At 35.6% G+C, this 17,188-nt stretch overlaps 1 protein-coding gene across 1 annotated transcript; it reads right to left on the minus strand.

Moving 5' to 3' along the window:
- Positions 1-5,569: 5,569 nt before the first annotated feature.
- On the minus strand, positions 5,570-9,646 carry LOC130948072 (uncharacterized). The gene is made up of 8 exons (XM_057876776.1): positions 9,236-9,646; positions 8,504-8,570; positions 8,344-8,383; positions 8,083-8,215; positions 7,926-7,997; positions 6,939-7,019; positions 6,036-6,097; positions 5,570-5,958 (listed from the first exon to the last, which is right to left on the minus strand). The coding sequence occupies exons 1-8, from the start codon at positions 9,566-9,568 to the stop codon at positions 5,892-5,894; spliced, it is 855 nt and encodes a 284-aa protein (XP_057732759.1). The 5' UTR covers positions 9,569-9,646; the 3' UTR covers positions 5,570-5,891.
- Positions 9,647-17,188: the final 7,542 nt, after the last annotated feature.

Here is a 17,188-nt window from a genome sequence, read left to right on the forward strand (position 1 = left end):
TAAATGCCTGCCCTATTGGCTGTGATATCACATTGTCGGTTCAACTGCCAACTCGACACATCTCCATGGAGATGTTGCCCTTTGAAATCATTATATGGGAACCCCCAAGATATAGTGCTTGAATTACTATCTAGAGTTTTGTGCCTGTACGCTCCATAGATCCAAAGGGATGTGAGCGGGATCTATTGCCACTGACCTCACATCTAAGCGCAAGCGGGACGAACCACCGCCCTTACACCGCCGCCGCTACCTCGAACAGGCGAGATCCAACCTCGACCCCTGCTGGGCGCATAGCGTCTCAAAATCTCAAAATACAATGATACATAAATGGTTTTCAGAAAACATTTTCAATATGTCATGGATCCATTATTTCCTTCAGAGTCCTCGACTCATCTCAACCATTGCCAATTCATACTTCCATTCCTCTCCTCACTCTGCCAACCCATCCTCAGTACACCAGAAACCTAAACCTCCGTTTCTCTAATCTTTCATAATAATCATTAACTAAAACCCTAGCCTATCTCCCATATTCCCATACTCAAAACTAAGTCCAAAAGCCTTAAAATGGTGTTATAGTGTTATAGAAGCTTACAACCTTGTTGGGAAGGTAAATTAATTGTAAACAAAGTTTAAATTTGTGAAACAGGGCGCGTGCGTCTGCACATGGGTGTGCGTGCGCATGCCCAGAAAGATTTTGAAAGTGTGCATGTGCACGGAGGTGTGCGTACGCACAGGTACTAAATTTTGCAAGCCTGTTTACTCGCACAAGCTGTGCAAGCGCCCCAACAGACTACCCTTCCCGACTTGTGCGTGCGCACAGGGTTGTGCGTTCGCATAGGTCGTAATTCTTCATTGATGTGCATGCGCACAAGCTGTGCTAACGCTGCCAGCAACACGCCCTTTCCTGCCTGTGCGTACGCACAAGTCTGTGCGTCCGCACAGAATGAGATTTTCGCAAGGTGTGCGTGCGCACAAGGCTGTGCGTACGCACATATCAGAAATCCTGAAATTCTACAACTTTGCAGAATTTCAGATTTTCAACACCAACTTTGAATGATCATAACTTCCTCTACAAAACTCCAAATTTTGCAAACTTTATATTGGTTTAAAGAGTTTTCAATGAACTTTAATTCTAAATAAATTTCAAACAATTTTGAAAACCGAGGCAAAAGTTATGATCAGACAAAGTTCACCAAAAACCAACTTTTACCCAAAATCACAATGTCCACAATTTCATTGTAAAACCCAACCAAAACCAAACCAACCCACTCCAAACTGCACTTTTCATCAAAATTAACCCTCTATGCCATATTACACTAAGCTTACCACATTTTTCCTTCAACTTTCCTCATCTACAATATCAATATCAATATATCACGTATATCAACCCTCATTAACAATTTTCCAACTACATTACCCATCCATCAACATCAATATCATATATATATATCAACACAAATCATTCATCCTCATCATATCCTTATTAATCATTATAATCAAACTCATCAATCATCAAATCATCAACAAATCATCACATACCATCATTCAAATCCAAACCTAGCCTATGGATCACTAGTCTAAGTGTCCATGAATATTATATACTACATAGAAGAAACCGAAACCATACCTTAGCCGATCTCCAATATGCACCAAAACCCCAAATTGAGCCCAAGATAAGCTTTCAAGCACAATCTAAACCACCAAGAATCTCCAACAAGCATCAACAATCATCAACAAGCTCCAAACATCACCATAATCAAGCTATATATACATAAACCATCATAAATCAACCTAGGGCTCATTATAATTAAAATTTCACAAGAGTTTCAATGCCTCTTACCTTGTCCAACAGTTTTGGAAGCCAAAACCAACTTCAATCAAAGGTTAGAGTGTACCTAAACACCCAAAAATCACAAAACCTCACTTAGCCAAAACCCTAAAAACTCGAAACTTTGAGGAGAAGAATAGAAAATATTTCATGGTTACCTTTATAGTTTCTTGTATGGATTTTGTAGAGCTCTTCACAAGGAACGCGTGGCCGCAAACGGTGCGACAATCGGAGCTCTGTAGCTCAAGATATGAGCTCGTGAAGATTGAAGTGAATAGTAAAAATGGAGGTTCTCTTCTTCTCCTTCTCAGCTGGGTGTGTGTGTGTGTGTTTGAGTGTGTTGTGAGTGTTTGGGTTCATTAATGAACCCTTATATATGTTGGGTTTGGACCCAACTTGGGCTCGGTCCAACTCATTAGCGTTTTTAGCCCGTTCGACCTAACTTTGGGCCAAACCTTTAACACTAACGCCCGGTTTTCCATTTTTAATATTTTTCTAAAGTTTTCGGCTGCTTCACTGCTTCTCACACAGCACCGAGCAAACATAAACCAGTTCAACCGGTTCGACTGTCGGTTTGCAATTTTTCACGATTTTTCGTTAGAAAACACTTTTTCTGATTCGAAAGGACCTACTGAGTCCAAAAATCATATTTAAATCCCCAATTCTCATCCTAACTTTCCGGAATTTAATTTGAGCATTTAAATTATTTTATTCGTGAAAACTCGGGTTCTTACATTGTATGTTAAGATAAATCTTTGTAAGCAACCCGACCTAATAGGTGTGACCCTCTGTGGCCAATGTATTCTTAGAAAGCAACTTTTTCAGTGGAATTACTATCATGTTTCTGCTCATTTTCTTTTTGTTTCCATCTCTTTTCTCTTTCTTTAGTCTTTTACTTTATTATTCCTAATATATCAAAACATGTTTGTACTATTTGCACGCCTTTTCCTAAATATTTTATGAAAATAGATTTATAAAATTCTTAATATAATTTTGTGTTTCTAATTATTTTAAAAAGTCTTATTGTCTCACTTTTCCTTTCTTATTTAATAAAAATAACTAAATGAAAATGTATACTAATTAAATTGATATAAGTAAAATAATATTAAAAGAGTATTAATATTCAATGTTTCTAAGTTGATATACCAAAACTAATTCTTAAATTTTTAGAAATTACATTTTAAATCCCAAGTTTGTAAGTATTTATTTTTATCCCAATATCTTTTAGAAAAATATCAATTAAATCTCACATATTTTAATATTTATAAAAGTAATCCATAATTTTTATAAAATATCACCATTTATCTCTAAACTCTTACTTTTTATTCAAAATACTCCAAAAATTTTATATTTATAAAATAAATCTCAACTTTTGTCAAAATATAATTTCATTCTCAAAATAATAATGTTGATGACAAACACAACTTTTAAACCTAAAAATCCTATATTAAAATCTGTTTGAAAATATATATGATTTTAAATCTGTTTTTGAACTTTACGGTTACCAATTTTTCACCTTTTTTAGTTAATCTTTCAGCCATCAAACGTCATCAATTTTTCTCAATAATTCTCATTCATAACCGTCCTAAAATCATCAAAATAACCGCAACTTGGTTGTTCTTCATGGCCGAACCACAATTCACAAGCAACAACAATAATTCAACAAAATTTTAACATAAACTTAATCAAATTCAACCAATAATCAACCAAACCAACAATCACTTATCATATTAATATTTAATCGATGAAAAATTACCAAACTCCTACCTCCGTACGAAATTACAATAATTAAAACTCTAGAGAAAGCTCCTGAATGAGAAATTGAAGACGAAAATCTCAAAAATCAACTACTCCCTCCAACTCTTCAATTTGGTCGAGACATGCAAGGAGAACAGTGGTTTCTCTGTCGACTTCTCTCAATCAAAAGTGGCATCAACATAAAGAGATGAAAAATACGAACATTTTAATCGGTTTAAAATTTTGCCGGGAGTTACGAATCTCAAGAAATCAAGTTCGAAAGGTTTTTGGTGTCATGGTTTCTCGTTCTTCTCACTCACGGCATTCTGTCTCTTTTTTTCTTTAGTGGTTCCGTTAAAGAGATGCAAATGATGATGATTAATGGTGATCATGATGACTAATATGGTTTGGTGGTACATGGGGGTTGGGTGTTGCGTTTTTTGGTTGATGAGTCAGCGATTCAAATTATAACTATTTTAAACGAATAATTATAAAAATTGGCTATATTAAAACACAAGTAATAAATATATAGGGTTAAATATATGAGTTACTGATATAAATGCCATTAGTAACTTAATGATAAAAGGTATATGATGGAGCATTAGCAACTTTAAGCTCATCAAAGAGTACTGATATTTACTTATATTGGCGGATATCTAACTTGATAATAATAATAATATTATTATTATTATCTAAACTCTATTATAATTATAGCATGTAAAATAAATTAATAACATAATAATAAAATTATATTATTATTTATTTTATTTCGAAACTCGGAATCGACTAATCGAAATAAAACTATTGCTGAAAATAACATTTTCTGAAAAACATTGTGTTGGCATAAAAATTCAGGTTGTTATAAGAGACAACGACTAAGAGACAGAGACTAAATTAAGCATTTGTATTATGTTTAGTGTAAAATATACTTAACTAAGTTATGTCTTAATATTAGGTTTAGTTTAAGATAAATAAAGATTGAAGAGTAGATTTAGAATTTAAAAAGTTAAATGAGTGTTTAAAAAAAATATTATTAAAATCTTAATCTCTTTAGTCTTTTGTGTTCTTAATTTGATAGAATTAAAATTGTGTGTTCTAATACTGAAATTTTAATTTCAATATTTAGCCACAAAACAAAATACTAAATTCTAAGTCTCTAAAAACAAATACTCCTTAAGGTTTGAAATCATATTTTTTTAGTATATAGGCTCGTTTTATAGAAAAGATCCAAAAATCTTTTCAACTTTGATTAGCAAATATTTGAGAATTTTTTTTTACCGAAATTGGCAGTTATTCCACTTGATTAATTTTAGGATCCAATTTTCAGAATAATATTTCCATCTTTGAATTGTAATTTTAATAAGTGTAGGGATTGGATCAGTAAATTTTACCCCATCACAATTTAGTAAGACGAATGCAGAAAACACTAAATTGCTACATTCTACGACGAGTTACCATGAGGCACAATCAGGATAAAAAACCTTTAATCATTTCTAATTCCAAAGTCTAACAGTGCATGTGCGGTCAACAACAAAAAATTATTGACAAGAGTATTATTTCACTTATATTCTTTACTAAGTAAAACATTCTTATTATCAATGATCTATAACTTAAATTGCATAATTTTCCCATCCTTACCTAAAAGTCTGAAATTTGAATCTGTAGTAATGTCTACTAAATTCGATTAGATTATAAATTGTGCATAAATCACAATATCATACAACAAAATCTTTATGTTTTCTTTTTAGATATTCATCTAAAACATCTGTACAATTTAAAACAATTTTTTTATTATGCAACTAAAAATTTATGTATTTTTTTGTTTTATTTTTTCGTCAAAATACTCCTCTTCCTCCTCGGTCTCTCGGAAGAAAAACAAGAAAAAAAAACAATTAGAAATAATAATAAAAAAACACAGAAGTTGAAAAAAAAAAAATAAGTATGTAATTTGCGCACACATTGTGTAAATAATTTTAGCTGGGCGCCTGGGCCAATAAATTATTGAGCTAACTTGGTTAGATTTAATTACCAAAAAGATTTGTTCATGCGAAACTAAATAGTAGTGTCAAAACAAATGTTTACTCTCTATTTCTCTAGTGATGTCTAATAAATTTATCTCTTCATTAGTAGATAAAAAAGGCAGGTGATCCTTACCTTATCAGAAATCATACCTACTTCGTAAGGAAAAATGATAAATTCATTTTAACTGTCTCTATAATACAAAATCTGACAAGCGACAACATACCATCAATATCGTATAGAAAATATCTGATGCTTCATCACCTTCAATTGTTCAACATGCTCAATAAACTTGGAACAGAACAATTTAGTTTAAGACCCAATTTCGACAAAGGCAGTGAACCTTTGAAAGAGAAGCCATGTAATCATCAGACCTGCATGAAAAACAAGCTTCATCTTCTGTCCAGGTAGCTAAGCCATTTGTTTGAATTCGAAAAAAAAAAAATCAAACCTTTGTCCATAAGGAGACTGGCATGCAGCTACCATATGAATTTTAGCAGCATCTGTTTCATTCTGCAATTGGGAAAAATTATTAATATGCATTCAGAAATTCACAACTCCTTGTTGCGTTTGTAGCACTTGGTAATGAGTGTTACCAAAAGTTTTATGAGCTTATCGTAAAATATTAGAGTATAGGTTCAACTTTGTTCCTAAGATTGTAAGCATGATCCAATTTAGAGGTTCAATTTTATTGAATATATGTTCATATTCACCCCTCGCATGCTGTGTTAATAATATGGTCTACAGGTCTAGTCTATGGAGAAGAATGTGTGAGGCTCTAAGTTGTACAAATTACCTGTACTCGTGCGAATACAGATACGGGATACAAAAATAAAAAAATACGCATACGTCAGTAAATACAAGTAAATTTTACAAATTTTTAAAAATAAATAGTATTTTTTTAACTAATAAAGTATGCTTTATGACAAATTTAATTGATCTTAAATTAAAAACTAAACATTTAAATAGTCTAAATCGTCAACTTAAATTCTTAAATTGCACATCTAAATAGTTTTGAAATAAAATGAATAAATACATAAATAAAATGTACTCAAAACGACTAATTTTGAACTAATTTGAACAGAAAAGACAGACCCAGCCATAACCAATACGTACCAAAATCTATTTTTATGTAAAACAATTTTTGTTTGTTAAATACGTATCCAAGTATACCGAATGCATAAAGCAAAATTGCGGTACCTGTGCAACATAGGTGAGGCTTGCAAGATGAATCTAAAATTTTCATTATCAATATTGGCATCAATCATTATGCTAAACAGAGCCATTTAACATGTTTAAGATCGAGTAACTAGTTGTGCGAAGTATGTAAGTTTTAGAAGTTACAAGCAAATACCTGTGATTCATAATAAAGCCCAGCATATAGCGAAGCATAAAAGAATTCATTTGTTCTTCCACCGGAGAATGCAGCAACAAGCTACGAGGCAGATCAAATCGCACGTGTTAGATTGCATTTTGTAAAGGCAAGAAGTATATCAGACATAGATATCAACATTTTGATAGCCTTTTGTGTAAGGAACTAAGTACAGACAGATAGATAGCATAAAACTTCTTAAAAGTTTATGGTTCCAATAATTATAAACAATGAAAAAGAAAAATTGTTAAGATGTGAAATCTGGTTATATGTTAAATTCTAACTATCTTAAGTTGAGTTGGTAGAGTGGTCAGCTCACTCGTCCGTTTAAACAAGTGTCGGGGGTTCAAATCCTAACTTGTGTATATAGCAACTCATTGACCAGCGGTAGACCCTTAAATGGAGCTCAGATCTGCGATGGATTAGTCCTTGACCTGTCCGGTTAAGGGATACCGTGGGCAATCGAAAAAACCATCTAATTGTATTAACTAAATCCAGAGAGTGTATAAAGGCTTATTCGTATTTGTAAATTTGATTTAACTAATTTGAAGTTGAAAGTTTTACTTTCTGATTGAGATCCAGCAAAAGGTTACATGTTTACATGGGTTACTAGGAAGAAGAGAAGCAGGATTAGGAAATTATTAAGTACTCACTCTCCTTTAGATTCTTAAGCTATTAGACCAAGACTTACAAAAAGATTTTATATCTAAGCATCTATTCCCTTAAGGACCTCTGAGCTAGAAGAGTTAAAAATGTACAAGCCAGTTCTACCTTATGTTGAAACTGAACTTTTATTGAAGAATGGGGCTGCAATAATCAAACTCCACTGTTTTTCCATAAAGACTATCATGCTACATCAAGGACCAGCAGTTCAAAAAGCTTGAACTATTAAGCAAAACTGATAATGCCGTTCATATCTAATACAACAATTGCATCATAATTTTTAATCAAAAAGACATCAAATCACACCTTCTCTGGATCCCCACCATCTTTAAACATATTGTATGCTTCACGCATGACTGGTCTTGGGTCTCTGCCAACCTGAATTGATTGAGAAACAAAATCGCTTGAACATTCACATATTCGTTTTTCTTGTTAAATTCCAGTAACAGATTTAATGACTCACCTCAAGATATCGCTTCCGTGCTTCATCCACTCCGTACAGTTGAGCTTCACAGAGAAAGCACCATATGGACTCTTCGGTATCATTTGGATTTTGTGCAACATCTAGCCGAAACTGCTCAGCTCCTTCTTCAAATCTATGACAAAATGGGAATCCAATTCAGTCCCCCTTTGACAGATTCATAAGCAATACATTATAAATATGCAATTCCAAGTGAATAGTAATTAAACTCAAATAAATAAGAGAAGAGTGTAGAGTGAGTACCTATCAAGGTAGTAAAGTGAGAGGCCCCTTTGCCAAAGATCTGGTAACAAACACAATGAGCACAACCAAATTTCATGTAACTTGAACTCAATTTACGATCATTCCAATCCAAAGTGCTGATATAACGCTTTTTTTTTTTCCAAAATGCTTATAAACATACACTCCTTTTGACTAGGGTCCAACTCAATTGCCCTGTCAAACTCCACCAGAGACCCTGAAACATCACCCTTCGCAATTTCACAGGCATCAAGTCATATATTCCTTCAACAAAGTGTTCAACTTCACTTACCAATATGCCAAAAGTGTTTATGAATGCTAGCATGAAAACAGAGTTATCCTAATTTTCAATCCAAAACGATAACTTGAGGTTGATAGTTGCCAAGTACTTCATATAAAGGCAATCATGATCATATCCCAAAATAATGTGAAACTTTTAGCTAGTATTTGGAAGTTGTTACTGGGACACAAGAAGTGGAGACGAATCATTAAAACAAAAATTTCTCCAAATAATGTCCTTATAAACATTTCAAATTTCTTATATCATGTTGGAATTGAGTAGAACTCGATCTCGAAAGTATTTTAAACAGATCAGCACCAGCTCATAAATCCAAATTAAACTTGAATATATAAAATTAGGTATGTCCAATCAATATTTTGCCTCATAATTCAAGCAAACATGAGTTATATAATAGTATAGTATTCCACAAATTAAACAAAGGACTTAGCTAAAGAGTGTGTAAGGTAATAATCAAAAGAGTAAAATAAGAAAGTCTTATCTTTTCTAAAGTGCTCACGTGTACTTTGTATTTTCTATAAAAACTCTCTTCGTCAACAAATGAAGTTTATTTGCATAGTGCCATAGTGGAGAGAGAGAGAGAGAGAGAAAACGAACCTGCCTGAAAAGTGACATTCCGCGTCGAATGGCAAGCACTGCATCGCGGGGATTATTGTTGCCGGCGCCGGTGATGGCGTCCCAGATGCCGGAGACGGAGACGGAAGGAAGAAGAAAGAGCCTTCTGGAGAGAGTGGAAGATAACGAGGGGTTGTGGCTGGGGAAGATGGGTGCTGCTGCTTTGAAAGGTAATAAGGAGGGAGAGGAAGGAGTGTGAAGAAGGTGCAAAGAATGAGGGGAGACCAAGTGGAAGTGAGTTAGGGACATGGTCGAGTCTCGCCAACCCAAATGGATGATGATGATGATGATGATGAATTGATGATGATATACCATACCGTTACCCCTTCACCCAATTTTTTTCTTTTAAATTGGGAATTTTTTCTTTTACGAACTTTATAGTTTTTTTTTTCTCTTTCGGGTGAGTAGAGACTAAAAAAGAAGGGAATGTCTTTGGCGGAGAAATAATAATCTGGTCCTTAAAATTGTGTTTATTTCAGAGAACTGAGAATAAGACAAAGGTTAGGGATAAGTGTTTTTGTATTTGTTTGATGTTAAATTAAAATAAATTATAAAAATCTAATTTATTCACATTTTTTTATTTAAAAAAATTGAAAAGAAAAATATAATAGTAAAAAAAATATAATTATAAAAAATTGATAAGAATAATAAAAAAAATAAAAAATAAGTTGTGTTCTTTGTTAGTGTCTATATTAAAAGTAAAGACTTATAGCATATGCTGTGGAATTGAGTACAAAGTGTTGAAATCCGATCATTGTAAGTACTATAGGAAGTGTAAAGAGTTCGGCAACGGGTGCACATGGCTGATTTGGATCAGTCTCCGCCAACGCAGAGGTATTTGGGAGGTAAAACGGTAGAATGGACCTCATACTTGTCTGGCCACATCAATATCTAGTGATCACAGGATGCTTGATTATCATGTGATATCGGCCTTCATACTAACTTTGATTAGAGTTGATGTTGCCGTCTCGATTAAGGTACTGCAGAATGCAACAAAGGCACATTCGGTTTTAGACCGACTTACTGGAGGGTTTGGCTAGCTAAGCAGAAGGCCGTGACACAGATTTATGGAGATTGAAAAAAATCATATCATGATTTGCCGCGAGGGGTACTGAGTGTGCAGATCACAATGACAGGTAGTGTTGCAGTATTGAGGACGAGTCATGTGCAAGTTGGTGGGCAAGTTGATGAGTCATCAGCTTATTTCCATCAGCCTTTTTGGACATTTTCACCGTGTATCGAGACATTTAGTCATTGCAAGCCGTTGACTAGTGTTGATGGGACTCACTTGTACGGCAAATACGGGGGGTACACTGTTCGTCGCGATTGTTCAGGATGGTAATTCCAATATCATTTCTATTGCATCGCAATTGTGGAGGGTGAGAATGCAAAGTCATGATCATTCTTTCTATCTCACATTCGGCAGCATGTAATGCCTTAACTGGGTATTCTAGTCATATCGGATAGGCACAACGGGATAAAGGATGCATTGGAGGTTCCTGATGGTGGTTGGCTTCCGCCTAATTCATACTGGACATTTTATATCCGTTACATGGCGGTGTATTTTGCCCTGAGTTTAAGGGCAAGGATGCATGGAGGTTTCTAGTGAATGTTGCTTATGCCAAGACTGAGGTTGAGTTTCACTACTGGTTTGATATCCTCCGATCCAAAGACCCTGCAATATGTGACTGGGCTAACGGATTGACTATGCAGTATGCACAGTGGACTCAGCATTGGGACAAAGGTCGAAGATTCGGGCATATGACTACTGTTCCAAAGGTTACCTGAAACTGTAGGTCGATCTTGGAAGAGATTTGCGGTGTTGGCCGGAGCTGTCGTGTCCGACTTGTTGGACTTGGTGGAGCTGCTGATCCTTCGTCACCGGAGGGTGGTGGTACCTGCAAGAGACTCCGATGCTTAAGTTAGCATGTGCTTTGGGCAGGATTTTGTGTAGAATCAGAGTATGAGTTATACTTGGGTGCTCTAGTGTATTTATAATGGTGCGGGATGACCTTTCTAGAGATAAGTTAGTTATCTTATCTTATCTTATCTTATCTTTCGCGTGGTTCCCTCTGACCCTCTCCAGCAAACCTCTGGCGCTGCCTCTTCTCCTACTGCTGGTCCTCCTCCAAAAAAGTAGAAGACTGTTGGTCCCTATGACTTGGATGCCCCCGATTTTGATGCCGTGGGGTTTGTTGATAATTAGATTGCTCCTTATGGCCAACTTCCAATGGATGATGTGTCCATCCTTCATCACTTGGATTTCATCACCAGCAATAGTATTCGGATGCCCCATATGGATGCGGCTTTGTTCTGCACGGTCCAAGATTCTCCGGTCCATGCGACGAAAGCCTTTATGAAGGATGCCAAGTCCGAATTCAATATAATCAAGGGTCTGAAGGATGAGCTTGACGCTAAGGTGGCCAAGTTGGAATTGGATGTGGAAAGGGAGAAATCCCAAGCTACTACTGCGGAGGCTGCTGCGACCCTGGTCGAGGAGATGGCCAAGAAGTCGAAAGAAAGCTACACCCGTACTTATGCCGAGTTATTGGAGACTAGGGAGAGGCTTGAGTCTGCCCATGCTGATTATGCTGAGCTCCAGGGTCACTTGGTGGGTAGTGTGACCAATGCTTACGAGAACCTAAAGGCCCAAGTCCAGGTTTTTGCCCCTGAGCTCGACCTGACTCTCTTTAGTCTGGACAATGTTGTGGAAGACGGCAAGATTGTGCCCGCCCCAGACGATGAAGATGATGATCCTCCTCGTGTGCCTCCGGGAAAGGCCTCAGTAGCTTCAGCTTCTTCCATCCCTTCCGAAGTCGACCATCAAGAGCCCGAGCCTGATGTGTAGATTCTGAACCGAGCGGATGGAACTGTTGATGCTGTCCCGATCTCGTCCATTCCACCTATTCCGGCAAAGAATGCTTCTGTTGAAGAGAATTTGAATCCTTTGTGACTTTTGTGTATTTGAATAGTCCGGTTTGTGGACTTTGAACTTGTTTTATGTAACTTTCTCTCTGACACTCGGTTGCTTTTCTTAGCAACTTTATTTTGGAAAAAACAAAACACTTTGAACTCTTGAGACCGAGTTTCAGGTGGCCTTTTGAGTCTTTTATGTTTTTATTATGATAGTTGTGCTTCTCTGGTATGTTGATCATGCCTTTGCAACCTTTGCAAATCTTTATAGAGAGTTGGTACTTTTCTGTCTGACCTCTTTTTGATCGTTTCTTATTTTTTCTATTTTCTGTTTGGGCGAGGTGATCCTTGGGGCTAACTTGTCCGACGACTTTTTAATGTTCTCGTAGAACCTTTTTAGTTATTCCGAACAATTTTGATAGCCTTGTCGTGGAGTCGTGGCTTTTTGGGCCTCAGGTTGTTTTTCTACCTTCTTTGGCCTTCTCCTTTCTTTGAGGTTGTCTGTGGGCTTTTCTGATTGCGCGACCTCTTTGTCTAAGCTTTTTAGTCATGTTCCAATAACTTTTTAGGTAGTGTTCCCAGGCAAACCTTTCCTTTATAGTTTAGTTGGATGACTTTTTTTTAGCCTTTCCTTTGGCTTTGTGCGTTTGCTTTTTAAGTAGTGTCTTTTTTGAAGACTTTATACCTTTTAGCAAAGCACTTTTGGCCTTTCTCTGGCCGTTGTGAGATGTCTTTGTCCCTTTTTAGTGATCCATTAAGAAGGTTCGACTTCTCTTGTCGGTCCTTCTTAAGTTATTTTTAGTAGCCCATTTTTAGTCAGACCTTGTCAGGCCACTTTTTATGGATTACTTTTTATAACTTCTTGCATTAATTCGTTTTATTGCTTTCACCTTGCCGACTTTTTGTAATCGGGCGATGAATTTGGTTTTCACCTTACTGACCCCTTTGTAATCGGGCGATAAATTTTTGCGCTTAGATTAATGTGTCTTGGTAGGGATATTTTTTAGGGAATCTGAAAAACTTTATTCAAATAGAAAATAGGAATATAGACAAGAATATATACATATGAGTGCTTACCCTTCTAGGTTGGGCAATTTTGTAGATCTTAGCCTAGCACCTCATTAAAAAACCCTTTTCGGGAAAAAGAGTGCACCTTGTCCTAAGATCTTTATTACTTTCTAACTATAGTACCTTCTTAGGTTACAGGCATGCCATGACCTTGGTAGCTTTCGACCCTCGAGGTCGGACACCTTGTAGTAGCCTTTTCCCAGTACCTCTATGGTGGACGAAATTGTGATTCATTCTTTTCACTTCAACAATCCCAGGTAATGGCTCCAAAAATTTGGTGTCAATGTCATGGTTCACAACTTCGCACAACTAACCAGCAAGTGCACTGGGTCGTCCAAGTAATACCTTACGTGAGTAAGGGTCGATCCCACGGAGATTGTTGGTATGAAGCAAGCTATGGTCATCTTGTAAATCTCAGTCAGGCTTATCCATGTGGTTATGGGAGATTAGATAATTAAAAGATAAATAAAATAGGATAGAAATACTTATGTAATTCAATGGTAGGAATTTCAGATAGGCGTATGAAGATACTGTGCTCCTCTTGAATCTCTGCTTTCATGCTGCTTTCATCCAATTCTTCTTACTTCTTTTCATCGCAAGCTGTTTGTAGGGCATCACTGTAGTCAATGGCTACATCCCATCCTCTCAGTGAAAAAGGTCCAAATGCTCTGTCACGGCACGGCTAATCATCTGTCGGTTCTCAATCAGGTTGGAATAGAATCCCTTGATTCTTTTGCGTTTGTCATCACGCCCAGCCTTCAGGAGTTTGAAGCTCGTCACAGTCATTCAATCCCAGAATCCTACTCAGAATACCATAGACAAGGTTTAGACTTTCTGGATTCTCAAGAATGCTGCCATCAATTCTAGCTTATACCACGAAGATTCTGTTGGGGAATCTAAGAGATATGCGCCCGGCCTAAGGTAGAACGGAAGTAGTTGTCAGTCACGCACGTTCATAGGTGAGAATGATGACGAGTGTCACGGATCATCACATTCATCAAGGTGAAGTGCAACGTATATCTTGGATTAAGAATAAAATTGATTTGGATAGAAAATAATAGTAATTGCATTGAAACTTGAGGTACAACAGAGCTCCACACCCTTAATCTATGGTGTGTAGAAACTCCACCGTTGAAAATACATAAGTGAGAGAGGTTCAGGCATGGCCGAATGGCCAGCCCCCAAAACGTGGTCACTGGATCAAAATACAATCCAGGGATCAAAACCAAGATGATAATATGATAGTAAAGAGTTCTATTTATAATAAACTAGCTACTAGGGTTTACAGAAGTAAGTAATTGATGCATAAATCCCCTTTCGGGGCCCACTTGGTGTATGTTTGGGCTGAGCTTGGTCTATCCACGAGCTGAGGCTTTTCTTGGAGTTGAACTCCAAGATATAACGTGTTTTGGGCGTTCAACTCCGGATCATGACGTGTTTCTGGCGTTTAACTCCAGACAGCAGCATGTACTTGGCGTTCAACGCCAAGTTACATCATCAATTTCCGAATAAAGTATGGACTATTATATATTGATGGAAAGCTCTGGATGTCTACTTTCCAACGCCGTTGAGAGCGTGCCATTTGGAGTTCTGTAACTCCAGAAAATTCATTTTGAGTGCAGGGATGTCAGATTCCAACAGCATCAGCAGTCCTTTTGTCAGCCCTTTTCAGAGTTTTGCTCAAGTCCCTCAATTTTAGCCAGAAATTACCTGAAATCACAGAAAAACACACAAACTCCTAGTAAAGTCCAGAAATGTGAATTTATCATAAAAACTAATGAAAACATCCCTAAAAGTAACTAGATCATACTAAAAACTACCTAAAAACAATGCCAAAAAGCGTATAAATTATCCGCTCATCACAACACCAAACTTAAATTGTTGCTTGTCCCCAAGCAACTGAAAATAAAATAGGATAAAAAGAAGAGAATATACTATAAATTTAGAATATCAATGAATATTAGTTCTAATCAGATGAGCGGGACTTGTAGCTTTTTGCTTCTGAACAGTTTTGGCATCTCACTTTTTCCTTTGAAGTTTAGAATGATTGGCTTCTCTAGGAACTTAGAATTTCAGATACTGTTATTGATTCTCCTAGTTAAGTATGTTGATTCTTGAACACAGCTACTTTTTGAGTCTTGGCCGTGGCCCTAAGCATTTTGTTTTCCAGTATTACCACTGGATACATAAATGCCACAGACACATAACTGGGTGAACCTTTTCAGATTGTGACTCAGCTTTGCTAGAGTCCCCAGTTAGTGGTGTCCAGAGCTCTTAAGCACACTCTTTTGCTTTGGATCCTTTTTACCCTTGCCTTTTGGTTTTAAGGGCTATTGGCTTTTTCTGCTTGCTTTTTCTCTTTTTTTTTTCAAAATATTTTTTTTTCGTCAATTAATTTTTTAATTTTTTTTGCCATTCACTGCTTTTTCTTGCTTCAAGAATCAAATTTATGATTTTTCAGATCATCAATAACATTTCTCTTTGTTTATCATTCTTTCAAGAGCCAACAATTTTAACATTCATAAACAACAAGATAAAAAATATGCACTGTTTAAGCATTCATTCAGAAAGCAAGAAGTGTTGTCACCACATCAATATAATTAAACTAAATTCAAGGATAAATTCGAAATTTATGTACTTCTTGTTCTTTTGAATTAAAATAATTTTTTTTATTTAAGAGAGGTGAAGGATTTATAGAATTTATTCATAGCTTTAAGACATAGTTACTACATACTAATGATCATGTAATAGATAAACATATAAAAAAAATGAAAAGTAGGAAAAAAAAATTTTAGAACAAGGAATGAGTCCACCTGAGTGAGGGTGGCGCCTTCTTGAAGATCCAATGGTGCTTTTTGAGCTCCTTTATGTCTCTTCCTTGCTTCTGTTGCATGATCCCTAGTGATTTTGGTGTTCCTATCCTTAGTTGCTTCCAATAATTATGTGGAGGAACATGTATCCCCTGAGGTATCTCAGGGATTTTTTGAAGAGGAAATTTCTCATGCTTTCTTGATGTGCAGTCAAATGCTCTTCTACTGGGCTATGGCTTTTTACATGAAACTTTCCATCTCCCATGACTTGGAGGTGGAAGCTTTTTGTCTTTCCTTTTCTCTTTTTTATTTTTGAGGTTTCTCTGAATTGTTGATTTTTAGTTTCTCTTGACTTCCTCTTCAGAGTCCTTTCAGGTTCATGATCTGCTTCAATAAGAATGTTCTTGTCCTTGCTCCTGCTCATATAGGGAAGAAGATAACAAGAAAAGAAAGAGGAATCCTCTATGTCACAGTAAAGAGGTTCCTTATTGTTAGTAGAAGAAGAAAGGAATAAAAGTGGAGAATCCAATCACAATGGTGAGGATAGAGGCAGTGATTGGAGATGAAGAGAGGTGAAGAGAAGTGTTAGTAAATAAATAAAATAAATAGAAAGAGATGAGGGGGAGAGAAATTCGAAAATAATTTTGAAAAATGGGTTAGTAATTTTCGAAAATAAAAACTAAAATTTGAAACAATTAATTAATTAAAAAGAATTTTTGAAAAAGAGGGAGGTATTTTCGAAAATTAGAGAGGGAAAAGTAGTTAGGTGGTTTTGAAAAAGATAAGAAACAAACAAAAAGTTAATTAGTTAGTTGAAAAAGATATTAAAATCAATTTTGAAAAGATAAGAAGATAAGAAGTTAGAAAAGATATTTTAAAATCAAAAAAATTTTTTTTTTTGAAAAAGATAAAATTTTGAAAAAGATATGGTATAAAAGATATGATTAAAAAGATATGATTTAAAAAGATATGGTTTTGAAAAGATAAGATTTAAAAAGATATTTTTGAAAAGATATGAATTTTAAAATCACAATTAATGACTTGATTCACAAGAAATCACAAGATATGATTCTAGAACTTAAAATTTGAATCTTTCTTAACAAGAAAGTAACAAACTTGAAATTTTTGAATCAAAACATTAATT

This window comes from Arachis stenosperma, chromosome 9 (genome assembly GCF_014773155.1).
Source record: "Arachis stenosperma cultivar V10309 chromosome 9, arast.V10309.gnm1.PFL2, whole genome shotgun sequence".
Classification (NCBI taxonomy): Eukaryota; Viridiplantae; Streptophyta; class Magnoliopsida; order Fabales; family Fabaceae; genus Arachis; species Arachis stenosperma.

Coding starts and splice junctions, on each gene's coding strand:
- LOC130948072 (XM_057876776.1), bottom strand. CDS start 9,568: ATGGTATATCATCATCAATTCATCATCATCATCATCATCATCCATTTG. Junction 8,216..8,343: donor TCACTTTACTACCTTGATAG/GTACTCACTCTA, acceptor ATTTTGTCATAG/ATTTGAAGAAGGAGCTGAGC. Junction 7,020..7,925: donor ATGGTGGGGATCCAGAGAAG/GTGTGATTTGAT, acceptor TCTGCCTCGTAG/CTTGTTGCTGCATTCTCCGG.